Raw genomic sequence first — 27,866 nt, 5'->3', positions numbered from 1 at the left:
CCTGCTGCGCCTGCGCTTCCTTCCCGGAGCCCGCCCTTCGCCCCGTCTCTGAGCCACTACGCGTGCGCTAAACGCCCGGGGCTTCTCGTTTTGTCCCGAAATTTCGCGAAGGTTTCCGAAGGCCCCGCTCGGCTCTTTCCGGAGAGACTCGAGAGCGAGGCGGAGGCTTCGTCTGCGGCGTTGCCGCTTCCTGTCTCCCGGCTCGTTGCCGTTGCCGGCTCCGGCCCGGCGGCTCCCGGCGCCATGTCCCAGCTCTGCTACAACCGGGGCTGCGGCCAGCGCTTCGACCCCGGCACCAACGCGGAGGGTACGAGCCGGGGCGGAGGGGGCTGCGCCCCTGGGGCGCCTGGCTTGAGGTCTTAAAGGGGGGTGGCCGGGCCCTCTTGGGTTCCGGGAGGCGGGCTGCGTTGAAGGAAGGGGGCTGGCCGGGGCAACGGGCTGGGCTGTTTTGGGGGGAACCTGCTGGGGGGGAGGGGAAGCAGCAGGGGCTCGGCTGTTTTGGGGGGGGGGAGAGGAAGCAGCAGGGGGTGGGCTGTTTTGGAGGAAAGCAGCTGGGGGAGGGGGAGGGGCTGGGCTGTTTTGGGGGGAACCTGTCATGAGGGGGGAGAGGAAGCAGCTGGGGGCTGTGCTGTTTTGGGGGGAACCTGCTGGGGGGGAAGGGGAGGGGAAGCAGCAGGGGCTGGGCTGTTTTGGGGGGGAAGGGGAGGGGAAGCAGCAGGGGCTGGGCTGTTTTGGGGGGGAAGCAGCAGGGGCTGGGCTGTTTTGGGGGGGAACCTGTCTGGGGGGGAGAGGAAGCAGCAGGGGCTGGGCTGTTTTGGGGGGGAACCTGTCGTGGGGGGGAGAGGAAGCAGCTGGGGGCTGCTGTTTTGGGGGGAACCTGCTGAGGGGGAGGGGGAGGGGAAGCAGCAGGGGCTTGGCTGTTTTGGGGGGAACCTGCTGGGGGGAGGGGAAGCAGCAGGGGCTCGGCTGTTTTGGGGGGAACCTGTCGTGGGGGGGAGAGGAAGCAGCAGGGGGTGGGCTGTTTTGGGGGGAAGCAGCTGGGGGGAGGGGGAGGGGCTGGGCTGTTTTGGGGGGAACCTGTCATGAGGGGGGAGAGGAAGCAGCTGGGGGCTGTGCTGTTTTGGGGGGAAGCAGCTGGGGGAGGGGAAGCAGCAGGGGCTGGGCTGTTTTTGGGGGGAACCTGCTGGGGGGGGGAAGCAGCAGGGGCTGGGCTGTTTTGGGGGGGAACCTGCTGGGAGGGGAAGCAGCAGGGGCTGGGCTGTTTTGGGGGGGAACCTGCAGGGGGGGAGGGGAAGCAGCAGGGGCTGGGCTGTTTTGGGGGGGAAGCAGCCTGGGGGAGGGGAGGGGAAGCAGCAGGGGCTGGGCTGTTTTGGGGGGGAACCTGTCGTGGGGGGGGAGGAGAAGCAGCTGGGGGCTGGACTGTTTTGGGGGAACCTGTGGGGGGGGAGGGGAAGCAGCAGCGGCTGGGCTGTTTAGGGGAGGGTGGTTGGGGGAGCCTGTTAAGGGGGGTGCTGGGGGGGGGAGCCTGGAAAGCAGGGGGACCTGCATCGATGGGGAGGAGCCTGGTAAGCAGGGGGGAGGGATGTGCTGATATTGGGAAGTGGGGGCCGGGCCGGGCGAGGGAAAACAAATAACACAAGTCTGTAGGGACAAAGTTAAAAAGGCCAAGGCACAGAACAAGGTTAAACTAGTTAGTGACATAAAGGATAACAAGAAAACATTTGACAGGTACATTAGGAGGAAGACCAAGGACAGGGTAGGTCCATTACTTAACCAGGGGGAAAGCAATAACAGAACATGTGGAAATGACAGAAGTTCTAAATGTCCTTTTTGTTTCAGTTTTCACCAAAAGAGTCTAATAGTGATTGGACATCTAACATAGTGAATTCCAGTGGAAATGAGGTAGAATCAGAGGCTAAAATAGGGAAACAACTATTTAAAAATTACTTAGGGTTTGTCTACGCTTACATTTTATAGTGCTCTGACTTGCTGGCTCAGGGGGGGCTTTAAAGTGCTAATGTGTACAGTGCAGCTGTGCCGATGTAGCGCTGTGGTGTAGACTCGCCATTAGTTAATGGCATAGTAAGTACACTTACAAAGTTTGTGTATGATACCAAGCTGGGAGGGGTTGCAAGTGCTTTGGAGGATAGGATTATAATTCAAAATAATGGACAAACTGGCTAAATAGTCTGAAGAAAATAGGATGAAATTCAGTGAGGACAAATGCAAAGTACTCCACTTAGGAAGGAACAATGAGTTGCATACATACAAAATGGGAAATGACTGCCTAGGAAGGAGTACTGCGGAAAGGGATCTGTGGGTCACAGTGGATCACAAGCTAAATATCAGTGAAGAGCGTAACACTGGGGTTTTTTTTTTTGTTTTTTTGCAACAAATGCCATTCTAGGATGTATTAGCAGGAGTGGTGTAAGCAAGACACAAGAAGTAATTCTTTTGCTCTGCTCTGTTCTGATTAGGCCTCAACTGGAGTATTGTCCAGTTCTGGGCTATACATTTCCGGAAAGATGTGGACAAATTGGAGAAAATCAAGAGGAGAGCAACAAAAATGATTAAAGGTCTCAAAAAGATTGTGGAAAAAATTGGGTTTGTTTAGTCTGGAGAAGAGAAGACTGAAGGGGGGACATAAGTTTTCAAGTACATAAAAGGTTGTTACAAGAAGTAGGGAGAAAAATTGTTTTCCTTAACTTCTGAGGATAGAACTAGGAGCAATGGCAGGTTTAGGTTGGACATTAGGAAAAACTTCTTAACTGTCAGGATGGTTAAGCACTGGAATAAATTGCCTAGGGAGGTTGTGTAATCTCTGTCATGGGAGATTTTTAAGAGCAGGTTAGACAAACACCGGTCAGGGATGGTAGATAATACTTAGTCCTTCCATGAGTGCAGGGGACTGGACTAGATGACTTCTCAAGGTCCCTTCCAGTCCTGTAATTCTAAGGCAGGGGCTCACCCACCTAGTTTCTCTAATATAACTCGGACCAATTGGGCTACAGCAACAATGTATAATTGCAGTCTAGACATACCCACAGGTAACAAGTGATAAGCCGGTTCTGCACATGGCCTGATCATATCCTTGCGTTTCTTTCATCAGTGATGTCCTGAGCTGGAACAAAGCAAAGGATACATGCTGACTGTAGCTAGTTCATGGGATATGAACACTTTGGCTTCAAGGACACAGACTTGGATCTGGTTCTGTTTGTCCATTTTAGCATTTGTGCAGTGAGGGAAACAGATGCTTTATGCTTTGATTAAGGTTAAGATTTTGTCTGTTGTTTTTAGAAAGTCATGGACAGTTGCAGGCAATAAACAAAAATTCATGGAAGCTCTGACTTTTACTAAAAATAATGGGGGGCTGACTGCTGGGCAAGACTAACAGCCTGAACCCTGCTGCAGGGCTGGGGAGGGAGGGAATCCAGCCCCCAGCAGCTGACCACTGTGGGGGCCCTGGGCACCCAGCTGAAGAAGTCACTGAGGTCTCTTGAAGTCGCAGAATCCATGATAAAATCATATCCTTAGTTATGAATTAAGGGGCTGCCAGCATCCTGCCAGCAGTACTGGAGGACTGTGGTGCTCAACCTTTCCAGACTACTGTAGCTCTTTTAGGAGTCTGATTTGTTTTGCATACCCCAAGTGTTACCTCATTTAAATACTTGTTTACAAAATTAGATATGAAAATACAAAAGTGACACAGCACACTATTATTGAAAAATACTTACTTTCTCATTTTTACCATCTAATTATAAAATAAATCAATTGGAATTAAATATTGTATTTGCATTTCAATGTGATACTTGAGCCTGTTTTTCACTTGTGAACCTTGTCTGAAGCCTGAGCCCCATGCCACGTGGCAGAAGAATGTAAGTTAGCTTCATGGGGTCCCCTGTGCTGTGGCACCCTGGGCAGATGCCCTGCTTGCCATCCCCCCAATGCCAGCCCTGCACTTGCAATCCCCCATAACCCATCCCGTGACTCCCCCTGGGGGCTGCAAACCCCAGGTTCAGAAATACTGATCTAGATGAGTTGAGTACCCCCAGAAGATCTCTGCATACATATATCCCCATTGAAAACCACTGCTGGAGGAGGTGGGTGTACCCCACCAAATGGAGAATGCCATGGATTTTCCAAGCTGCTGACAAGCCACTATCCATTCGATGGCTGTGATGATTTAACTGAAACAAGTTAGTGGCTGTTGGCATGAACACTGAACCACCCTCTGAACCCTAACATGGTCACAGCACAATAGTAGAACAGTGTAAGGTTAGAGTGGTCTGCTACTTCCTAATAAACTGTGATCTAAACTATTAGGTGTGTACCTTTACAGGTGTAAGTCTGAGGCCTTGAACCTGCAGTAAATTATTTCCCTTTTTTTGTAAGGGTATATGTGTATATTACAGATTCTTAAAAATATTGCCAGATATTGTATCGTGTGTGTGTACATGAAACAAGTAATTAAATCTGTTGTATTAGGCATGCAGCAGATGCTTTGCAAATTGGAGCTCTTGGATCACATTTTTTCCTTATGTTAGGAATACAATATTGGGTGAAATATACTTGATATAAATTGAGCACACTATTATTTCAGTTTCAATAGCTTCCCAATGATTCTGCCAGCTTAAAGAGCCTTCTATTATCAAATTTCTCTTCCCTACCTGAGTACTTGTAGATTGTGATCATGCCACCTCTTAACTTTCTCTTTGTTAAGCTAAACAGATGGAGTTCATTGAGTCTTTGGCTATAGGGCATGCTTTGCTATCTTCTTTAATCGAGTTTGTGAACACCAGATAAGATTTAAGGCAGTGTAGAACCTTAGGTGCCTTTGGCTTAGGAGGCTTGAATCCATCTCCCAAACAACTGTAAAGAGTTGTGTTGGGTGTTACAAAATGGAGTTGAGTATTAGTGCCCTTCAGATAGACCAGGCTGACATTTGTCTCTGTTTCTACTGGGATATCAGTTAAGGTTAGCTCTATATGATGCTGATCATGGTCCCCAAAAGATCCCATGGTAAATGTAGTAAGGGTAATTTTATTTGTGTGCTTATATTGTACACTGGTGTATATGGCCAAAAAAAAAGTTTCTGCCTTAAGAAACTTAGTCTGAATAGGCTGTATGTGGCTCCATATATACTCTGAGTGCTTGTTCTTCAAAGAGTGATGGGAAAGGGGTGGAAGGTGGAGCTCATGTGCAGTGTGAGATTCAAATGTGTGGAGCTCTGGCTGTAATTGTGTTTAGATTAATAGTTGCAGGGGTTTGGGGTTCATTTAATTACATTTTCATTTAGTACCGCATTTTTCTTTTCTTTCAGATTCATGCACATATCATCCAGGTGTACCCGTCTTTCATGATGCTTTAAAGGTGGGTATGCCAGGATATAGATAATGAAAGATTCTTTAAATCCTTAGGTAGTGTGTCTTTGTGTCAGTAGTGCTGTGCTCCAACTCGGTCAATGATGTAGCAAATGTCCTATCTCTGGAATTCAACCAAAACCCCCTGGAAATGGCATTTATACAAAGTTGAAAAAGAAACTGAATATTGGCTAGACTCAAGCAATAAGTAACAGGTACATTGTTTGACCACTCACTGCAGCAGGTGATTATTATTTTTCTATTATTCATCTCAAACTGAGCATGTTGTTTAAGCATAACATATCCTATATTGTTTTGTGAAAAATGTATTGCCTTACCACAGCCAGGTAAAAAGCACTGCATGTAGAACTGTTTTCGATTATAGACATTTTAGAATTTCAGTACACATAATTTAAAGCTTGTTGTTCTTTGTATTCTTTTTGCATTTTTAAAGAAAATTATGTTGATCAAAAACTGACTAATATGCTTTGGAAAGTTAGACCTTTCTCTCAGTAGTCTCTTGTTTATACCAGCAGTTCTTAGCTGTGATCTATGGATCATTGGTGGTCCAGCAAGCATTTGCTGATGCCTGTAAGGATCAGGCTGGTCACACGGTGTTGATTCGCCTCAATTTTGGAAGTTAAGTTCCATTAAGACAGACAAAATATATTAAATGCTTTTATTTGCCCAGGTAAGCAATTAGTGTTGTTGCCATGGAGATACTGTGTGGGAAAAATCTGAGAATTGTTGGCTTATATAAAGGACAAGGTCGTCTTTAAGGAATTCTGTTTATCTGACTCTAAACGAAGTTAATGTGAAGTTTGAAAGTGGCAAAATGATAATTAAAATATGCAGTTAAAATATTGACTGCAAGAAATAAGGAATGAAAAAAATCCTAATAAGAACATCTCAAACCTGTAAGGTTCATGAATTTGTGAATGATTGTACACTGTGAGAGGGGATTTGAAAAGATACTGTCTGGCATCAGCTTGCTATAAGGAAGAGGTGAGAAGCAGTAGTTAGTCCCGTGAGGAGAAGCCAGAAGGTGGAGGAGTGGAATTTCCTCAAAACCTTCCTCTTTTCCAATTTTGTCCTGAGGCACCATCAGAAATGGCTATGATTGAGAGGATAAACATGCACAAGATAACACTTCCTTGATAATGATAGGAGTGAGAAGCACAGCTTACTAGCTGGCTGTGAATAGCTATTGAAAAATATATTGGCTGAATCTGAATACCAGAATTTTAGACAGAAATAATATCCAGAGTAATTACTCAGAGACAACCTATCCTAAATTCTCAATTAGCGAGGGTCAGTCTACACTCATTGATGTATTTGCTTTCCACAAGCTACTCTTAATAAACTTTTTACGAGTGATGTACCCGAATATTTGGATGCTAATATTTTAACTGTATTGTTAAATTTATTAATCTCAATTTGGGATATTGCAGATTATGTACTATATATATTTTATTATTTTTAAACCAAACTTTATACTTCTGGATAACTTAAGCATTATAGATGTATAGACACTCTTTCTTTAACCTGTGTATTAATAATTTTAACATTGGCTTTAATTAAAAAAAAAAATGTAAATCAGCACTTGTTGCAAAAAAACATATTCTACCTCTCTTTTTTTTTCTCCTCCCTTCATTTCCTGGTCTCACTGAAAATTTATACTGATTATACCCATTAGGTATAACTTTCCTTCTAATACGTGTCCCAAATAAGCTAAACAATAAATTCTGTCTTACTGTTCACAATATATTGGCTGTGTAAAGGATGAATGTTTAGAGGAAACTGCAAAAAATGCTCCCTATTTCAAAGAAAGAAAGCGTTTCCCATCTTTTAATCTGCTGCAGAAATACATTGTTAGTCAAAATATCTTTTTAAATACCAAATTAAAGGTTCTTTGAGTTCCCAGATAAGTTGTTTTGTGTGGTTCAGTAAGATCTGTTTCTCTAGCATCAGGACTGTTTCATTTCATATAATAAATGTTGGTTTTGAATTGACCTAATTTGAGCAGATGACTGTCTAAGGCAAAGATGACACTGGACAAGGGAGAATGAAGGAGGCTAACATAAAATAGGTTTATGACTCTCCAAAGATAAGGAAGAAATTTCTGTCCATGCCATATTGCTCTTGAAAATAGGGACTGTGTCCATAGCATTAGCAGGTGAACTCAACCTCAGATATTTATTTTAGTTTAAATTATTTTATCAACTGTGCTAGTTTGCCTGTTTTTTCATATTGAATCAGAAGCTTGCATAGCAAAGGAGTATTGTTTCAGTACGTTTTGATGGTGTTTTATGATAACATCAGCAAATGTTGACTAGTAATAGCAGCTGTAGAAGTCTTTACATTTTCAAAAATACAGAGATGATCAGTAGTGCCCAAGGGAGAGGAGAGTGTTAAGACTATAAAGCAGCATATGCTGGAAAGAATTATCACTAACCTTTTGCTTCTAATAAACTTACTGAGTGGGGTGTTTGCATCTGTCTCATTATTTTATTCCAAATTTATAGGGCTGGTCGTGTTGTAAGAGAAGAACAACAGACTTCTCTGACTTCTTAAGCATTGCGGTATGTATTGGTGATTTTTAAAAAAAAAAATTGATTATTGCAGTTTTATAAAGCTTATCTGTTACATTATCAAAAATGTTTGGTATCAAAAAATCATAGAATTAGATGTTGCATTATGCAAATTTTAAATGGATACATCTTGTTAAACCAAAATCATTTTGAATCAAACCTAGTGAAGCAAGGCATTCTTTCTCCTTGTAGACTACTTAGATGTTAAGTTTCAATTTCTAAATTTCAGCAATTTAATTGGCTGTCAAAATGTGCTTATACTATTGTAAAAATGAGGCCACGAAAAGAAAGGAGGGTATTTTTACACTCATTTGTCTAAATCAGAGGTTTTTAAACTGATCCACAAGCTCCATTCAGATGATCCATGAGTTCCCTCCAAGGTACGCATCTGGGTGGCTACACACAAGAGAATGAAGGGCCACCCACCTGAATTAGTGGAGCCGCGCAAGCGTGGCTCCACTAATTAGGTGCCTGGGTCCTGGAGAAGGCGCACAGGTGAGGTGGTGGCCATAGGGGGCAGGTTGGAGGGGGCAGTGGGATGAGAAGATGGGGCAAGGTGAATTTGGGATGTGCAGAGCTGCAGCGGCCAGAGAAAGAGGTTACTTTCCCCAGCTCCAGGGCTGTGGTGGCCAGGGAGAGACAGCCCTCCTTCCCAGCCCTAGCTCACGGGGCTGCCGCAGCAGGGGAGAGAGGGAGAAACCCCCCTCCTTCCCAGCCCTAGCTCCGGGGCTGCTATGACCGGGGAGAGAGAGCACATCCATCACATTAGAAAGCTAAGACCACCGATATTAAAATATGAGTTGTGTGCTTTTATTTGTAGAACAAAAAAAAAGTTGGTCTTTTTTTGTTTGTTTGTTTTTTACTATAGCGCTTTTAGCCAAAACGCTTTACAATAGTTAGCTAATGGTACAAAGAGCATTTGGAAAGATCATTAAGCGGTTCGCCTAGACCCTCAGCAATTTTCAAGTGGTCTGTGGGGGGGAAAAAAAAGTTTGAGAACCACTGGTCTAAATCATAAACAACTAAAGAGATTTTGCTCAAACTTTAAAAAAAAAAAAAAAAAGCCTCTTACAAGCATAAAACGCTTCATTTAAGTGTTCCAGAAAGTTTGTTTATATATCTGAAAACCAAGAGATGTGGATGTCATTCTTCAACTTTAGTTGTAACATTTGTTGCAAAGCGGTCACTAGAACTGAGCAAAGGGTGAAGGATGCGGGTGAAGAATCAAAATGCATTAATTCATTAAACTTGGATAATAGTTTGGTTTTGGATTTTGCACATGAAGTGTGTTGTTTTTGTTTTTCCGCATGTTTCTATGTCATCTACAACAGGGCTGTACAAAGGGTCTCCATAATAGTGAGAAACCTCCTGAGCCTGTGAAACCTGAAGTCAAAACTACCTCTGAGCGAAAGGAACTAGCTGAAATGAAACCTAAATTTCAGGAGCATATAATTCGGGCACCAAAGCCTGTGGAAACCATTAATAGGCCAAGGTACGGTATATTGAACTGGTATTTGTGCCAAATTTTTTTGCAGTGGCTTACTTAGAACTTGTTTTGGTTATTGCTATTGATTTTATTTAGAAGGTATTATGGTGATGAGAAGCAGCATTAAATCTTAAAATAGATTTTCTGACCCTTCATTATATATTACATAATTTTCAAGTGGACGTTAATTTATTAAGTCAGACATTTTTTTCAAACCTAGCAATGACTATTTATTTAAATTACAGCTTTTGGTTTTATATGGCATCTCTTGTAACTAAAATACTTTGACTTAATTCATACATGTTGTGGAAGCATAGGCAAATGGAATCACCATTGTGTACTTGAGAATAGCTTGTACACTGTTTTAGATGTCTTGATAGGATAATTGGCAATAATATTGAAGTTATTTCTAATTTTGATCTGGACTTGCCTGAAATATGGACATAAAGGGACCTTGGTTAGCATCTCTTCTGAAGAACAGAAACATAGTACAGAACCCCTCAGTGTTGTCATTGTATAGGAGTCAAAGTTCTAGTGTGGAACTTTGTGGTCAAGAGTACTGATAACAGAGCTATATTGATGTATTGTGGTATTCTTACTGGAATATACAATTTTTATTTCTTAACTTTGTAATCAGACCTGAAAACACACAATGATAAAATTAAACACGTACGTTATTAAAATTTGTCAATTTAGCATTGTGCCACAAGAGGTAAAGCCACTCTACCAAATCAAATAATGTGACTTTTTTATTTAAATCACTCTTAACTTTCACCACAGGTTCCTTATTGCCTGTGATTAAAATATGGGCTGTGTCTACTCTTGAGTTTCAACTGTTATGTTCCAAGATACCTCCTTGTAGATAAGGTGACAGATAATACAAATAATAATAAATGTTATCATAGTGCCTAGGAGCCATAGAGAAGGAACAAAACCCCATTGTGCTAGGCACTGTACAAACACAGAACAAGAAGACGGACCCTGCTCCAAAGATCTTATAATCTAAGTGTAAAATGAGGCAATATAGGAATACAGCCAGATAGGGAAGTACAAGGAAACAGTGAGATAATGTGTTAGCATAAGCAGTGGTCTCAGCACACTAGTGGCTTAACTGTTAAGTTTTTGTAGACATTATGGCAAAGGAGAGTTTTAAGGAGTCTAATGAAGTAGCCCTGCAGATGTTTACAGGGAATTGTTCAAGCATGAGGGACAGCATGGGAGAAAGCATGAAGGTTTTGTTTGAAAATTTTCAGTCTGCTAATGGAGGATGGCCTCATGCACCTATTGAAGGCAGGAGTCAACATCTTATTATTGAATGAGAGAATGGGGAGAGGTCATGAAGGACCTTGAAAACGAAGACATGCAGCTTTTGTTAGATGTAATAGAGAAGGGGGAGCCAGTGGAGAGATTCAAAGAGGGAGTGACACGGCCAAAGGTAAATGAACTTTGTAGCACTGTTCTGAAAACATCTTTTAGGGTACAGCTGCTGGTATGATCTTCCGAGTGTAGCCCTGGCTCTTATAAAACACCAAGATCAGGAATCTGAGTCGCACATAGCAGATGAAGTCCCTCAACCTAGAGTACAGATATTGCCTTGCGAACTCTTCTACTTGGTTTTCCCAACCCACTAACATCAATTTGGTCTTGACTGAATTAAGACTCAGACAGGTTGCCATCATCAATTGTACAATTTCATAATGAGACTTCATTCTCTTCCCTGGAATTATCTTGTGGGAAAGGTATTTTGTAGTGGCTGATTGAGATGGCTTTTTTTTCCCCCTGTTATGTCAGAGTGATGGTGACGCATATTCTAATCTTGTCACAGCAGAGGTTTGAAAGTTATCTCTTTTTGTCTTGTTACATATTTTATTTTGACCAAAATAACATGAATGCATTAAATATTTTAGCCCAGATGAGCCAATGACAAGCTTACAGCTGAAAGTATCTGCTTCCCTGAAACAAGCGCTAGATAAACTGAAACTATCATCAGAGAATAAAGAAGGAAAAAAAGGTAAGAATCTGTAACAAAACGAGATACCAAAGACGCACTTGTTGCAATATCCTTAGATAAATGGTAGAATGTCTCACACGCCAGTGTTTCAGAATTAATGATTTCACAAATGTATTCAAGAACTACATATTCCAGCAAATTAGTTCCACAGAAGGCAGCAATTAAATTGAAACTGACACCAGGAGAGAGACATGTTTCCTTAACCAGTTTATTCAAACTGTCAGTGGTATGTATTGTATACTTCTTACTTCAGGAAGTTAGGTATTTGTTATCCCTGGTGCATTTTTCCAAGCAGTTTCAATGGAAAAACTGTTTTCACTTGGAACAATAGACATTCCAAGTAATTGAAAATAGATAGACCCAGATAATCAGATTGGATGTCTTTTTAAATGATAGTTTCTAGGAGTTGTTTTGGGGCAGTTCTATGGCCTGTGTTATACAGGAGTTCAGATTAGATGGTCACAATGCTCCCTTCTGGCCTTAGAATCTAGGAATTAAAATGGTATGGTCTCTTTGTGGATGTTCCCATATTGTTTACTCCAGAACTAAAGCCCTCTTTCCAAGGGAAATGGCACTGCCTATCTTTATTTAAAAAAACAAAACAAAACACATAGAAGTTCTAGTTGTCAAGATAATGTGTCCTAGGACTACTATCTTGGGTATTTTAAAAATCTATTACGATTAAATCATTGCATAATAATTCCAAAATTCTTCCAAGAGAAGAAAGTCCTTTAATTTATCAACAGAAACTATTAATTTAAATACTGGAGAGTTTTTTAAACTCTGGCATAGCCCTGTATCAAGTAATTATATTTCTAATATGGTAGCACACTATACAACATAGTCACAGTTTTCAGAAAGAGGAGTTCATATTAAGGCACGTGTGTGTGTGTGTGTGTTTTTCCTAAAGTGCTGAGCAGTCATCAACTCCCAATAACCTCCAGAACTGCTTGTGTAATTCCTTCCTGAACATTCCAGCATGCAAGGCGAGTGCACCTTCTGCTGTGCTACCTTGTGGTGCACAATGCTTCCCTCAGCACACTAGCTCAGTGTGCAGATACAAAAGTGTATTGGGGTCATGGTCCTATCTGATCTCTGCTCACATTAGGGAATATATAGGAAGTAGTTTCTGTATGCATTTCTGACAGGCCTTTGTGTAGGGTGCGGAAAATGAGGGATGCTCCTGGTACTCTTCCACCTCCCACCTATGGACATATGGAAGGGGCTGTCAGAATCTAGACTTTAGCTTTAAGTAAACTAAATATTTGATGATTATAAAGTGGCATGTTTATATTAAAGATATCTATGTCTTCATTTTACAGAAGAGGACAGTGATGAGATCAAAATTGGGACGTCGTGTAAAAATGGAGGCTGTTTGAAGGTAAATAGCTGTTTTATTACTTTTGTTTACAGTGTAACTATGGAATCCTAAGAACATGAACAAGTCAATATTTTAAAACACATTACAAAATAATTCAGAGTCCATACAGGGTCCACAAGTCTTAATAAATAGATACCCTTTTCAACTTATTCAAAAGGTCAAAATGCAGATTTTTTTTTTTTTTGGACCAATGAGTTAGTAATCTCAAGAGTTGAGGTCCATCACTAAGCTTTCTGAGCCCCAAATTAAAAAATGTAGGAGTTTGTCAGTCTCAGCATCTCTCATACTTTACTCCAGCAGTTAAAATTTAGGCAGAGTGAGGTGTACCAAACTATGAAGGGCTTTATTGATAAATACTTGGAATTGCTCCTGGCAACTAGTGAAGTTCTGCTGCAGTCTATGCAGTACCTACTAATCTGTTAGTCTTTAAGGTGCCACTGGACTCCTTGTTGTTTCTACTAATCAAACAATCTTTGAAGAACACTGAGTAAGGAAGCAACCACAGTTTACATCTTCAACCATGAAACCATTCTTCCAGTACCACCTAAATTGTCTCAGGACGCATCTACACTGCAATTAAAAACCTGTGCCAGGCCTATACCAACTGACTTGGGCTCAGGCTTAGGGGCTGTTTAATTGCAGTGTAGACATTTGGGCTGGAATCCGTCCTCTAGGACTCTGTGAGGAGGGAGGGTCCCAGAGTTCAGGGTGCAGTCTGAGAAAATGTCTGCACCGCAATTAAACATCCCCTTAGCCTGAACCCTTTGAGCCCAATTTAGCTGGTGTGGGCCAACCACGGTTGTCTTTAATTGCAGTGTAGACATACCTCACTTTTTCCTCTGACAACCTTCCATTGAACAGAAGGGATGCAAACTAAAAATTTGTAGCAACCAACCAGACCAAGGTATGAAGGATCCTTTGTTCTCTATCATTGAGGCTCCCCTGGTGAGGGTGGTGTTTGCACAAGAGTTTGTGATCCTCTCCACTGGATTGCATTAGTCCTGTCAATTGGATTACAAGGGGCTGGTATTTCAGTTAATAGATCCTTGTGTTGCTAAACACCTAGCAGTATGCTGGGCTACTTCCTTTTATGGTGCTTCATTTTGGTGACTTTTTCATTGGTGAATGACCTCATTTTAAGCTTGCAGCTTTTTAGTAATGCACCAAATATATTACTTCATTACCTCTGTGTGTGTGTGTGTGTGTGTGTGTGTGTGTGTACACGCATACTTGGTTCACTTGTGAAAACAGAGTTGAATAGTTCTGGATTTCTCTGTAAGAAGAGGTTAAACTAGCCTTTGAGTACTAATAGCTATAAGTATCCTGATATCCCACAGAGTCAATATAAAGGATACTTTTAAGGCGGATGGGGGAGGCACTTTTGATGAAGATGGAATGAATGTGTCTGAGTTTATTTTGCAGCACAGAGGAAGAAAGAGCCCATTTTTGGTTTGTTTAAAATGCATTAATACATATTCGTCAGTGTTAGCAAACTGATTTGCTCATTGTTTTGTTCTAATAGTTTATTATTTTTTACTTCCTAAAAAGAGAGAAATCATTTTTTAAAAAGATTTGTATTTCACCAGACATTTGAAGGACCACAGAGCACAGAAGAAATATGTATATACCATTCTGGAGTACCTATATTCCACGAAGGGTTAGTATTATGCAATTAATAGGATTTCCTTCCATAAATTCTCTCATCATTTTTTCTAAATACATATGCAGTTGGTTATTTTTAAAAGGTAAGATGTTTACACTGTTAAAACTGATAGTGATAAATGTTTCTAAATATTTGACTTGTGTATGTATTATGGCTAAGGTTATTTTTAGTGAAAGTCATGGACAGGTCACAGGCAATAAACAAAAATTCATGGAATCCCGTGACCTGTCCCTGACTTTTACTTTTAAAAAAAACCTGACAAAATGGGGAGCTCTGAGGTCCACCTACTACCTGCGAGCTCCAGGGTTCTCCCATGGTGGCTGGGAGCTGAGACAGAAAATGTCAGAGGTCTCTGGAAATCATGTATTCTGTAACTTCCATGACCTCTGTGACACAATTTTAGCCTCAATGGCCTTATGGCTTGTTAAATTATTTTCTTTTGAAATTCCTTCAAAGGATGAAGTATTGGAGCTGTTGTAAGAGAAAAACTTCTGATTTTAATACATTCTTGTCTCAAGAAGGCTGTACAACGGGAACACACGTGTGGACTAAAAAGGATGCTGTAAGTAGTACTAACTTTGGCATTGGTAGTTGGTTACTTAAACTTCCCAGTCATTAAGAAAGTATGGTGGTGGACTGAATTGCAGCTTTATTTAAACAAAGAATAATAATTCCTCTATGTGTTGAGTGTTGGGAGCAGTTTGAGATTAATAATGGATCTTAAATTAATCTGAGTGAAATACTGTATTTGCCTGTATACAACCACACCTTTTATTGAAGCATACATTGTGAAATAATATAAAATAAAATAAACCCACTGTTTGTACGCATTTCTAAACAATTCTGTAAGGCTTTTTTAGGTGATAGACTTTTCAATCCAGCACTTACGAAAGGTTACGCATATGCTAACGAAGAGCCCCCAAAAATTTTCACGGAGAAACATCTTCGTAAAACTAGGAATAGAATAAATAGACTAAAATAATCTTGCTTTCCAAAATCTCATTCACACAGAAATAGTGAGTGTTCTAGGGCTGGGACTGGTGGGAATATTACTTTTCTATCTTTTCCAAACACCATTCTTACAGTGGGTTTTTCTTTGCTCTAAAGCATAGTGCATTGCTTGGTTTGATTATTTGTATGTTAGGATACAGAATGTGCTTTTTGCTTATAGCTATTCCATAGCAGAGCTCAGAATAAACCAGACAGATTAGTTTGGACTCCTAAAACAAAGGAAAATACTTATTGTGGTAATTGAAGAGGTTGTATGAGGATGCTACAAGACTAGAGTGTTACACTGAAACAATGTAGCTGAGCACATTCAAATTTAGAAATAATAATATCAAGGCATGTTCTGCTCTTAGATGTGTATGTACAACTCCATTGTTAATATCGTCTCTGCTTCTGACCTACAAAATAAGATCCATACAGCAAATGTAGCATTGTTAAAAGGAAGAAAAGAGGTATAGCTAGGTGCTATCTCTTCCCTTAGTCATTCCCCCCCCCCAGCCCACTTAATCTCTTGGGAATACAGAATCCTTGTCAGTTCTCTGTCACTTTCTGATTGTATCTGTATTGCTCAGTTTTTCTTGAAGTAGAAGGACTTGAGTGCATTTGCAGGTGGGTGGAGAAATCTCTTTAAAAGGAAAGTTTTTTAAAACCTCATTTTTTAGTTGTAGCAACTTACTAAAATAGCTGGCTTCTAGCCCAGTGGGGCTAGTAGCAAAATCATGTGGTTCAGGGCAGTCTGTATTCCCAGCTGGCTGGTTTCTGCTGTGGGGAGGTGGCTGAAATGCTGTCCCTAATGCTTTCGTACAGCCTAGCAACTGCCTCACTGGGACAACCACAGTATATTAGCTGTACTAGATGCTCTAGTTCAAGGTAGCCATGTTGCAGTCCACTGGTCTGCAGTGCTGTGCTCAAACTTCTTTCCTCTTTCTTCCAGCAAAGTGTAAGTCTAGCATGCTCTTTCCTGTTTTGTGGGAGGGTGAAGTTAAAGAAGAGAAAGATGGGCCCCTGGGAAAACCTTGGTTTCTTTCCCACCTGCTACCTCTTTCCACATTCTCTCTCTCCCTGGGTAACTGTTTTTTTTTCTTTAGCAAAGGAGTTGGGAGTCTGGTTTCCTTCCTTCTGTCTAGAACTGAAAGTACCAGGTTCAGGAAGCCAAGAGATTTTTTGTTTTTTCTACTGTGATGCCATTGAATGGATTTAATCTTTCCTCCTTCCTGGACACTCCTTTTTTTTAATGTGTGGCTTTCCTCCTTCCTTCCCTTGTACTGTTTCCACCAGAGGCCACTGTGGAGTGTTCTGTGACCTGTTTGTTGCAGCAGTAATATGAAGCCATCTCTCCAGTGCCCTTTTACTACCTGTTTCAAGTTTAGACAACAAGCTATCCAGTCAGTTACTGTGAGATTTTTCTCATTCCCACTAATACTTCCTTCAAGCACTAGAAAGGGTATGAATCTGAGCATCTCATCTTGCACAATGGGTACTTCATAGATAGTATGAAAAATTCCTCTTCAGCTGTCCTCTGTACATTCCTAATCTAGGAGATATGCCAATAGTGTAGCTTGAACTGGTGGAGCATTCTAGTAGTAGTCTCAATTGGAGTGCTCTTGCACCTCTTTCCCGACTGTGTGACACTGAACTTCTAGAGAGTGGGGCTATAAAAGGGATGGGGGTCATAATCTATTAGAAAGTTTTAGTTCATGTCACTTCTATTTTGCTGGATGGGATGCCTCCCTAATGCTATAGGATGGAGATATTTAACAATGCAAAACTATATACTAGATAGTTTTGTTTTTTTTTCTTCACCTGTCATACTTTCCTCCCTTGTTTCTATAATCCTTGCTTTTTTATATACATCTTATATCTCTAATAAGTTTTGGGTCCGCTTCTCAAATGACAAGAGTTAAGAAGTGGCTCCTTGCTAAAGAAAGATTTCTCCACTGAGATTTTTTTACTTTTGCCTAGAAGGTAGAGCTTTAATCCTTTCTGAATGGAATCTTGATTTGTAGGATGGGAGAGGGCCCTCAAACACTTACCATTATGTAGTTTTTCCTTAACATTAGTAGGGTTCCTGCGCACACATCTAAATGCAGAATTTAGTCCTGTACTAGTTATATTTATTCTCATTAAAATGTTGTCCTACATGACAATTTTCAGAGCAGTTTTTTTTAAAATGTATCCTGAATGTAGAGTTCCAATACTGTATTTTTCCAAAATACGGCTTTGTTTTGTAGGGGAAAAAAGTAGTTCCATGTAGGCATGATTGGCATCAAACTGGAGGTGAAGTGACTATTTCAATATATGCAAAAAATTCACTTCCTGAACTTAGCCATGTAGAAGCAAATAGCACAATGGTGAGTATCCTTGTTTTATTTTAAATAGATTATTTTTTTTCTAAACTTGATATTTAAGTATAGCAAAAATTTAAGTATAAGTTGCTTGGATGTACTCTTGTGCATAAATATTAAAACACAATCCCTTTGCTCTTTTAAGAAAACAAAAGTAAAATGCTGTAGCAGTCTTCTCCTGTGAGACATAATTCTTCTTGACTGTTTCAGTCTTAATAGACTTGCAGGTTTCTAAGCATTTTGTGCCTTTTTGTTCCTTTAGACAAACTTCTTAAATTTAAATCTTTACAAAACATTTTTAAAAAAGTTTACATAATTTTATTACCAAAATATTTTCTACATTTTTATTCTAGCTTTTTAAAAGCAAGCAGAATCTCTTAGGATGTGTAGCTTCACAGATACTGTGCTATTGCACAGATTTTACAATCGAAATATTTTAATTTGTGATTCCGTAAACACATTTTGGAAAATTGTATTGTCTAATACCGGCATTATCATTGACACCTTCTTCTACAGGTACAACATGCTGCCACACTTGGCCCTGATCCTGCATCAGGATCCATTTGCAGAGACCTCTGTTTGTGTGGAGTCCTGGTGACTTCAGTGATGTAGATTTAGGGTGCTAATGTCATTTTTAATGTTTATTTTAAAATCAATGTTTATTTTAAACTTAGTCAGTTGACATTAATAAATCTCTTCTGTATTTTTTCTCATTTAGCTAAATATCCATATTGTATTTGAAGGAGATAAAGAATTTGATCACAATGTGATATTGTGGGGAGTAAGTATAATAACCTCAAAAGTTTTGTTAAGCCTTACTCGGTTTCACCCTCAGCCATAGCTTTTTCAGAATAGATTTTTTTCCCTCTAAAACCACCACACTTCTGTAGGTCTGGATTATCAAGAGAAATTCATTTATGCAGGATTTACCCGTCTAAGCATAATTGTGATATGAGTATTGCCAAAAATTTCTAGGGCCAGACCTTTCCAATTATAGTCGCATGTAACTTCATATGCCAAACTCGTGCATGCATACAGTAGCATGCATATTCTGCATACATATGCATGCCAATTTCTCTTCATAGCTTAGAGGAGGGATACTTAATAGGTGGACCACAAGTCAAATCTGGATTTCCAGGTGCTCTTGAATGGCTTACTTACAAAAATAACAATAATTATATTTTTCTCTGGAGTTTGGACCTTGGCTATACCTTGACCAAGAAATTTGGACCTGGACAAAAAATAATTGATTAGAGTGTAGGAAAGGGCTGAGGCTGCACAACTTTCCCCAGAACCCAGAGGAAACTGCACTTTAAAAGCTGATCTCTCCCTCCAGTGGACCACTTCCTGGGGCCTCCGGGGCAACTATGGTGTTACAGATTTACTCCATTTTTTAATTTTGCAAATATTTGGGGATGGAACTGTCCTAAGTAAATTCTATTCTATACTGTTGCCAGACCCAAACATTCGGAGATTGCAAAACTCCCATAATGCGTGCTGAGCATAGTAATTGTTTACATATTTCCAACAATCTTATTCCTAAATTTAAGTGAAACATACTTGTTCTGTTCCAGGTAATTGATGTGAAGAGGAGTTACGTAAACATGACCGCTACAAAGATTGAGCTCGCTATGAGGAAAGCAGAGCCCATGTTATGGGCAAGCCTTGAACTACCAATACCTAAAACACAGCTAAAACAAAATGAAGATATTACAGATCAAGAATGAAATCCTAAAGAGATACAGACTGTTTCCTATCATGAAAGTGGTGACTTGCTATTGTAATGCATTTTCCTTTTAAGACTTTATTTTATATAAGATCACTTTTTACAATACATCTTGCATTGCAGATCGGGACAAGCACTCCATTATGTAAAAACCTGATGCTTGCCCTGATCTGGAATGCAAGATTTATTGTAAACTTATTGAAGCTCAGTCCACACTGTGCATTAATGTTTCAAGCATCATATTCGGACTGGAGCTACCAGAGTAATTGATGTTAGACTACATATGGTTTGCTATATATCTTATTGTAAAAAGGACACAAGATACAAGTCTGTGGAATGGTTAACATGATTCCAGTGGTCTAGAAAAAATAAATTTGGTATTCAAACATCAGTAATAAATCCAGAAAGAATGTAGGTGCTACTCAGATTCTTTCCTTTTCCCTTGTGAAAGTGACAGGAATGGCTGCATATTCCACTTGTGCACTGGTGAGGTCATTAATTTTTGAAGGGCTCAGGTAGTTACTGGCTTTTTCAACATCTTGTTTGGATCTGCTATGAGCAGTTTCAGATTACGCTTGGTAAAAGCACAGGTGCACTATCAACACTAGTACTATTACCAGTAAAAGTGCAACAGCAGAAGACTTGCCAAAATCTTCTATTGTAACTGGAGCCAAGGAGGGGAGGAGTTCATGAAAATTTTCCCCCACTACCATCTCCATTTTGATTTCTGAATTTTAAATAATCCTAAAACAAAAGGAAATAGAGCAAGGTAGTGGTTTGATAGCTTAGCCTCCCAGCTCTGGAAACCTACACATTAGAGACCATCTCAAAACCACTAAGCCAGTTAATGTAAGGGATTTTGCAAGGTCTCTAACGTTTGTTAGCCACCACCCCAAAATGCTCAGAGTTGTTAGTCTGTCTCAAAGAAGGTAAATATTGAAGCAGGAGATGCTAGTGTAGATGGTATTTGATGTGTTGGCTAAGCTGTGTGAGGAAGATTGTTTCCATGCAGTATGCTTAAGTCTAGCTGTTTAGGGATAGTTGTCTTTCTCTGAATATTAAATTCACTAAAGGAAAAGTGGTTTTTTTTTTTTGTTTAAAACAAAACTAAAAAGTAACAAGCCTCATAATGATATACCAGTTTCATGTGTAAACACAACTGGATTATCCTTATTTAAAAACAAAAAAAAAACAAACCCCTTTTTAAAGATGGTTATTTAAATGTTGTTTTTATTTTAAATTTTTTTGGTTAGTACTTCCAGAAGAAAACTTCACAGCATGTTTTTGTTTTCAGTTCAAGGATAGAGGCCTTGCTGCCAAAAACCTGAGATATTGTGAAAATATGTGACTGATCTCTAGGCCATAGCTGATGCAGTAATGCTTCTCTCCCTGCCTGCAATTGTATCTATAAAAGTAAGTTTGGGGCTGCAGTTAAAAAAACAAAAAACAACTCTATAGAAATGCAGATCACTATCATATCGCAGTATGTGTTGCTCAATTTCTATCTAATTAAAACTTATCATAGAAAACTTAAAGCGCTAGTCCACTTTACAGACTCAGGCTATACACTAGCGTTGGAAGGTGTAATGTGCCCAGGGTCCCAGACAGGATCGTACTTGGTGTGGCTAGCCTCTCCTGCTGCCACAGCTACACTTCATATGGGTATGTCTGCTCAAGCTAGAAACTACACCGTCCAGTTCCAGGATAGACATACCCTCTCTCATGCAGGGACATAATTAATTCATTGAGAATGATGTCACAAATTCTTATGATACCTTGATGCATAGTCATTTTTCCATCCTGACAGAGCTAGAAGGGAGGCAGAAATCATTTTTACAGTTGGCAAGATGGGAGTGTGTAGTGGGTTTCTGTATATAATAATGAAAAACCTCTTCAAAAGCTTGAGAATAAAGGTAGTTTAACTGATCTTTAGGATTTTTCAGCTGGGCTTAATTTTTTTTACCTGTGTAGACTTGAGTTCAGGGTTCCATCTACAGCAATACTTAAAGACATAACTAATGCTGAAAAACGGGTAGGAAATATAGAATAATGCATATATATTTACAGAGGAACTGCCTTAGTGTTTGAGGCTGGGACTTTTAAAGGGGCTGAGGAAGTGAGTTGCTCAACTCTCATTGATTTAATGGGAATGTGATGACTGACTCGTTTAGGCCTCTTTGAAAACCCCAGCTCTAGGTGATACACACAACTATACAGTTAAAACAAGGCATAGATAAAAAGTTAACATAATACCGTGTAAAATGCCTTAAAGTAGTAGTGTCCAGGTTTTCAAAAGTATATACATGAAAATAAATCTGTACTCTTTGTATGTGGAAACTTGTAGGAGCTCATCAGGCATTATGTACACACAAGTGCATGCTTTTCTAAGTCTAATATTGTGGCATTACTTCACTGAGGGGAGTATTCCAGATACCTCAAGAGTAGAGGCAAGCATACAAGCTATGCTAGTCATTCCTCTGCAACTCTACCGTCTTCGTTGCTTTATGTGTTAGGAATAGCAGTTGTTGCAAGACCTAAGTGGAACTCTGAACTTGGATACAACAGGGACAAGCACTGTATAACTACCAAAATATAATTCTGGTTTTGGGGGGCAAGTCAATGTGCATATATCTGTAATAGTCTTACATATATTCCGTTAATTTTCTATATCTTGAACTGAATACCTGGAATTTTTTAAAATCTTTATGGTTCACTGCAGTATTAGTTGATGCATCATGTAAAATTCATTTTAGGGAGCTTGTGTTAGCTAATATAAGACAGAACTGAGCCAAATTCCCACTGATTGGAGTGCAGAATTTGGGTTGAAACAATTATCCTCTTCACCCCAACCATGTTCATACTATGTTCTGGTAATATGCGGAATAAGTTGGTGATAGCGTTTTCCTCAAGCCATTAGCTAGTAAATATTCCACCTCTGCTCCCCTTTTGCACTTGGCCTGATAATTAGACTCTGAAACGCAACTAAGAGGAAAGTCTGGAGTTATTTCTTGTGTTCCATGTCTTTAATAGAAAATTGTAGATACTTTAGAGCTCGATAATGACAAATCAAAACTTTCCCATCAATATAATAGAAATTATATTTTTAAATATTTCTGTTTAAGGAAGTTCAAACATAGTTTCTTTTCTTAAAATTATCTGAAGCTATAGCTTTTTTTCTACTCTTCTGCATGTTCACCCAGCTGCATACTATTGAGCTATATCCTCTTTGGTTGAGAATTAGAAAGTTTTGAACAACCTTCCTAGTGCCCAGAAACTATCTTTACAACACTGCAGTTAGGTTGTGTCTTGGAGAAATAAAAAGATTTTGATCTGGTGGTTGACTTTTTTTAGCGGAACTCTTAGTATGACAATGAACTCTGTCAGCAAATAGGAGGAAGGGAAGATGAATTGAGATTATAATTACTACACTAAACTATTAGCTAGCACTTCAGAAAGCTGTATTTAGAGGGGGAAAAAAAACCACAAAGCTTGTAAGAGATGTTGAAGAGGATTTATTTTCTAACAAATAGATTTTTTTAATCATTTAAATTGTAACGAAATTGTAAATATCTGCCTAAAGTAAACCAAAGTCAGCTTGGTCTGAATGATTCCTGGCTTCTTGGCAGTCAAGATTGCCATATCTCATAGCTTCATTGTGCTACCTTTAACAGGTTGGTTTGCCTGCTGCAATCTGTGGAAATTAGTTTTATATTTTTATAATACACAGAACTCTTACAAAACTATACCGTATTTATTGTATATTTATGTCAGACTTGGCTATACGGTTGCTTGTAAATCTGTTCACCTCAAAATTCTTAAAGTATGAAAATACCACTGTAGCATAGACTTACCATTTCTCAAGTGAGCCTTGCATTTTTCCCTACTGTTTTTCCTGCCTAATATTACATATGATTTCTGTAGTTTGTCAGATTTCAGAACTATTATTTTCAAGATCTGATTAGTGTTTTGAGCACCGGACCATTCAGTTACCATAACTTTTTGATTCTACAGAATATTAGTGTAATTTTATAAAAAGTACCCATCCATGGATGGAGGGGGTTTGTATGTTTTTTTAACATTTATATTATCAAATCATTATTTCAGCAGTTTAGTACTGTTTTACTAGAAACTTTTTGCCTTGAAAAGACATCCACTTATTTTGTGTAATGATGTAGTTCTTTGCTTGTATTCTTAAACCTGGCATGAGGATTGATAAATACTGTAGCTGTTAAATTCATTGTTTTCCATATTACTACCACAAATTGCACTTATCCCTATTCAGAAAAATGACCTTGTACATTAATGAAGTACTCTAGGTGTCTGGAACACTGTTTTAGGATGTTAAATATTTTGGCATTACGAAAAACATGTGCATTACTGTTTTGTCCATATTTTTCTTCTGCATGGGTGTCTGATTTGTCCTATTCATGTAACTTGGTTATGTGAACTTTTTCTTCATGCTCTAGTTTTGAATAAATTCTTACTACATGCTGGTTATACTTGTCTGTTTCTGGTTACTTCTGTATTGAGGGAGAACTTTCTTTGGCTTTGCTGTACAGTGACACAATACAGCATTTCTTAGGTACTCAAGTTCTGTTTCTACAGTGTGTTTCAGTATGAAGACTAGAACTCCTGTATTGGAGGTTTTTTTTTCTCCTTGATTTTTTTTTAAACCAAAAGTAAGCAGTATTTTTCAAATTAAGACTGCTGCTACCAGCTTTTCAGTATGGGGAGTTTAGATGGAACTTGAGACAGGTGGTCTCTCAAGGAATTTCAGCTCAGCACCAACTTTTTGGAGTTGCAAACAATGAGGAATCAATATATGGGCTCTTCCCGAGGATACTGGAAGTACCCTTGCAATGATGTCAGGTCTGACCTGAACACTATCAATACAAGGTTCTGCCATTTGGCTATTAGCATCTCAGGTGTTTTTTCCAAAATGCTCACTGTAGTGGCAGCACACCTCTGAAAACAGAATCTCAATTTTTCCCTATGTGGATGATTGCCTGTTAAAAACATCCACCCAGGCAGATGTCATGGATACTACACACACAATCACCCTCTCACGATTGCAACTACAACTCAAAGTACAAAAATCAACAATGACATCCGTGCAGAAACTGGACTTCATCAGAGTGCACCTCGATACTCTAGAGGCCAAAACATCACTGCCACCAACCAGATTCCTCACCATAGTCAATCTGACCTCCACTGTACTGAACAGCCTGCAGATATCGGCATGGACCTGCCTTCAACTATTAGGCCACTACGCGGCAACCACATTTGTGGTGCAACATGTGCATGTTCACATGCGTGGCCTTCAAGGCTGGGTTAAGAACAGTCTACATACCACACAAACACAGCCTAAACAGACGCCTCGTAATGCTGCTTAAAGTCCAAAGACTTGCTGTGCTGGTGGACGCAACGCAACAATGTGTTCGTGGGAGTCCCTTTCACACTGACTCCACTTTCAATGATTTGCACAACCAATGCCTCCTTGGTCACACATCACAGAATTCAGGGCCAGAGGTCTCCCACCGACACAGTTACACACATCTCCTGGAACTGCATGCAGTTAACAATGCATGCTTGCACTTTGTCATTGATCAGGAACAAGACTATACTGGTAATGACAGACAACATTGCCTGCATGCTTTATATAAACCGACAGGGAGGGACAAGGTCGCACTTCCTATGCACCAAAGCCATGAAACTATGGAACTAGTGTATCTGGCACAATGTCAGCATCTCAGCTTTGTACCTTCCAGGATGTCAAAACACCACAGTGGATATGGTGAGCAGGGAATTCTTCCAGGACCACAAGTGGGAGTTAAACAACACAGTCCTGCACAACATATTCAAACACTGGGGTCACCCATGCATAGACCTCTTCACAACCTCCCAGAACTGCAACTGCCCATAGTTCTGCTCAAGACCAGGATTGGGTTCCCTTTTCCTTGGGTGATGCCTTTCTCCTCAAATGGGATGTGCCTCTGCTATATGCATTTCCACCTGCCCCCCGCTATTAAGGGTAATGCATAAAATAAGAGCTGACAAAGCCAAAGTCATCCTGGCAGCCCCACATGGCTCAGACAAACTTGGTGCTCGTACCTGTTGAGGATGGTAGTAGGTGCAGAGTGTACTCTTGCCGAATCTTCTCTCACAAGATGCCAAGAGAGGTTTACAATCCAAACCTAGAGAGACTTCACCTGAGAGCATGGTTTCTAAAAGCCTCCAACATGACAAACTGACCACCTTCGAACAGGTGAAAATTAGTATTACTAAAATTAGCATATTAGTAAACAATAGGAGGACAAGCACATGAAATACTTACCTGCATAAATGGAAGAAATTCACAATCTGGTGCCGAAACAAACGAGCCTGACCTGTTGTTGCCCCCTTATCAATAGAATACATGCTAGAACTAAAGAACTCTGGCCTATCCCTTAGCTCACTTAAAGTACACCTCACCACTGTTACTGCTTTTCACCACAAGGTGGATGGTATATTGATATTTGCCCATCCTGCCACCAAACGCTTTCTTAGGAGCATCAGCTTTATACAGAGTAAAATGGATATTTACAGAGAGATGCACAGCTGTTTGCTCCCCCGCGTATTATACTTCATATTTCTAGTTTCAGATACAAGAATGATACAGGCATACAAATAGGAGGAATATATTCAGTATGTTATAACCTTTGTTTTGATACCTTACAAAAGACCTTTTGCATAAAGCATATTCCGGTTACATCCTATTCACACTCATAAGCATATTTCCATAAAACATATGGAGTGCAACATCACACCTCCCCCTTATGAAGGGGAAAAGACCTGTTTACTCTCTCGGACAACACAGCGGCAATGTTCTATCTCAACAAACAAGGTGGCACCTGCTCATTTCTGCTTTGTCAAGAATCGGTTCATCTAGGGGATTTTTGCATTGCCAACTCTATCGCTCTCAAAGCTTCTTATCCTCCAGGAGTGCAGAACAAGCTGGCAGATCATCTAAGAAAGTTATTTACGAGTCAACCATGAGTGATCCCTTCATCTGAATGTAGCCAGTCCATTTTCCAGTCCTAGGGACTCCCCAGGTAGCTCTGTTTGCAGTGAGATAGGGAACAAAACTGCTGGCATTTTGTGTTTGTGGTTCCAGTTTACATTCCCTAATGGATGCTTTCCTGATAAAGGAAGTTGCTCTCCCAGGGTACGCTTCCCCAATTTGACTCCTTCACTACTAAAAATCAGACTGGATTGTGCCTGTGTCATTCTAACTGTCCTAGTATGGCTGAGACAGCACTGTCCCTTTTGGTGAAAGAGCTGATAACTGCTTCCATTGGACTGACATCTAATTTCTCAAGACCTGGTTGCCTGCTCTGTATAAACCTGCAAGCAATCCATCTAATGACATGGATGCTCCATAGTTTAAATCCTGTGGAGGAATCGTGTTCAAGATCTGCTGCTGAATAGTAGAAAGCTATCTACTAGATCTTCTTTCCTTTCTAAGTGGAAGTGCTTCTCTATTTGATCTGTCTGGAGTTTGAAAAATGCAATGGCAAATCTAGCATCTTTTGTACCTAAAACAGCAAGATTTGGCAGTTAGTTCCATTAAGGTCACCTAGCAGTTATCTTGGCCTTCCACCCTCAGGTGGATAACTGCTCTGTCTTTTTTTAATAGAATGTCAATACAATTTTTCCAAACCTTTCAAAAAATCTTATCCTTAGGTATAAGATCCTAAATTTGGTATTGTCAAAGCGTACGAGTCCGGCTTTTGAGACTTTTGCTCTTTACTGTACTTTTCAATGAAGGTAGCACTTTTGATGGCCATCACTTGTGCTAGTAGGTTAGGTGAGCTGCAGGCCATCGTGTCTGGCCCTTTTAATGCTGTTTTCTTTAAAGACAAAATTTACCTTCATTCTCATATGAAATTTTGTCTCAAAAGTGGTGGATAGATTCAATATCAACCAAGCAGTTTCTTTTTTCTTTCCCAAACCACACATGAATAAAAATGAGGAAAGGCTACACTCTGGATGTTAAGAGAATGTTGGCATTCTACCACAACAGGTCCAACCAGTTCCTTCCTAGCTCTTTGTAGCAATCACAGAAAGGATGAAGGGGCTCCCAGTTTCTGCTCAGTGGATATCATCTTGGATAGCCTCATGTATTCACCTGTGCTACAATTTGGCTAATTGGTTTCAGAGTAGCAGCCGTGTTAGTCTGTATTCGCAAAAAAGAAAAGGAGTACTTGTGGCACCTTCGAGACTAACAAATTTATTTGAGCATAAGCTACAGCTGTA

The 27,866-nt window shown here is 40.1% G+C and overlaps 1 protein-coding gene and 1 long non-coding RNA gene across 2 annotated transcripts; one reads left to right on the top strand and one right to left on the bottom strand.

Moving 5' to 3' along the window:
* On the top strand, nucleotides 1-24,068 carry CHORDC1 (cysteine and histidine rich domain containing 1). The gene is made up of 11 exons (XM_038417102.2): nucleotides 1-307; nucleotides 5,321-5,370; nucleotides 7,886-7,942; nucleotides 9,283-9,443; nucleotides 11,345-11,448; nucleotides 12,771-12,829; nucleotides 14,416-14,486; nucleotides 14,949-15,054; nucleotides 17,732-17,851; nucleotides 18,564-18,626; nucleotides 19,420-24,068. The coding sequence occupies exons 1-11, from the start codon at nucleotides 244-246 to the stop codon at nucleotides 19,570-19,572; spliced, it is 1,008 nt and encodes a 335-aa protein (XP_038273030.1). The 5' UTR covers nucleotides 1-243; the 3' UTR covers nucleotides 19,573-24,068.
* On the bottom strand, nucleotides 22,228-27,777 carry LOC122457882. The gene is made up of 2 exons (XR_006277576.1): nucleotides 25,683-27,777; nucleotides 22,228-25,593 (listed from the first exon to the last, which is right to left on the bottom strand). It is a non-coding gene; the product is annotated as an uncharacterized LOC122457882 (long non-coding RNA).
* Between the last annotated feature and the right edge of the window lie 89 nt (nucleotides 27,778-27,866).

Source organism: Dermochelys coriacea, chromosome 1, assembly GCF_009764565.3.
Source record: "Dermochelys coriacea isolate rDerCor1 chromosome 1, rDerCor1.pri.v4, whole genome shotgun sequence".
Classification (NCBI taxonomy): Eukaryota; Metazoa; Chordata; order Testudines; family Dermochelyidae; genus Dermochelys; species Dermochelys coriacea.
This window is presented reverse-complemented; position numbering and strand designations above follow the sequence as displayed.

Coding starts and splice junctions, on each gene's coding strand:
- CHORDC1 (XM_038417102.2), top strand. CDS start 244: ATGTCCCAGCTCTGCTACAACCGGGGCTGCGGCCAGCGCTTCGACCCC. Junction 7,943..9,282: donor CTGACTTCTTAAGCATTGCG/GTATGTATTGGT, acceptor CATCTACAACAG/GGCTGTACAAAGGGTCTCCA. Junction 11,449..12,770: donor GAATAAAGAAGGAAAAAAAG/GTAAGAATCTGT, acceptor TTCATTTTACAG/AAGAGGACAGTGATGAGATC.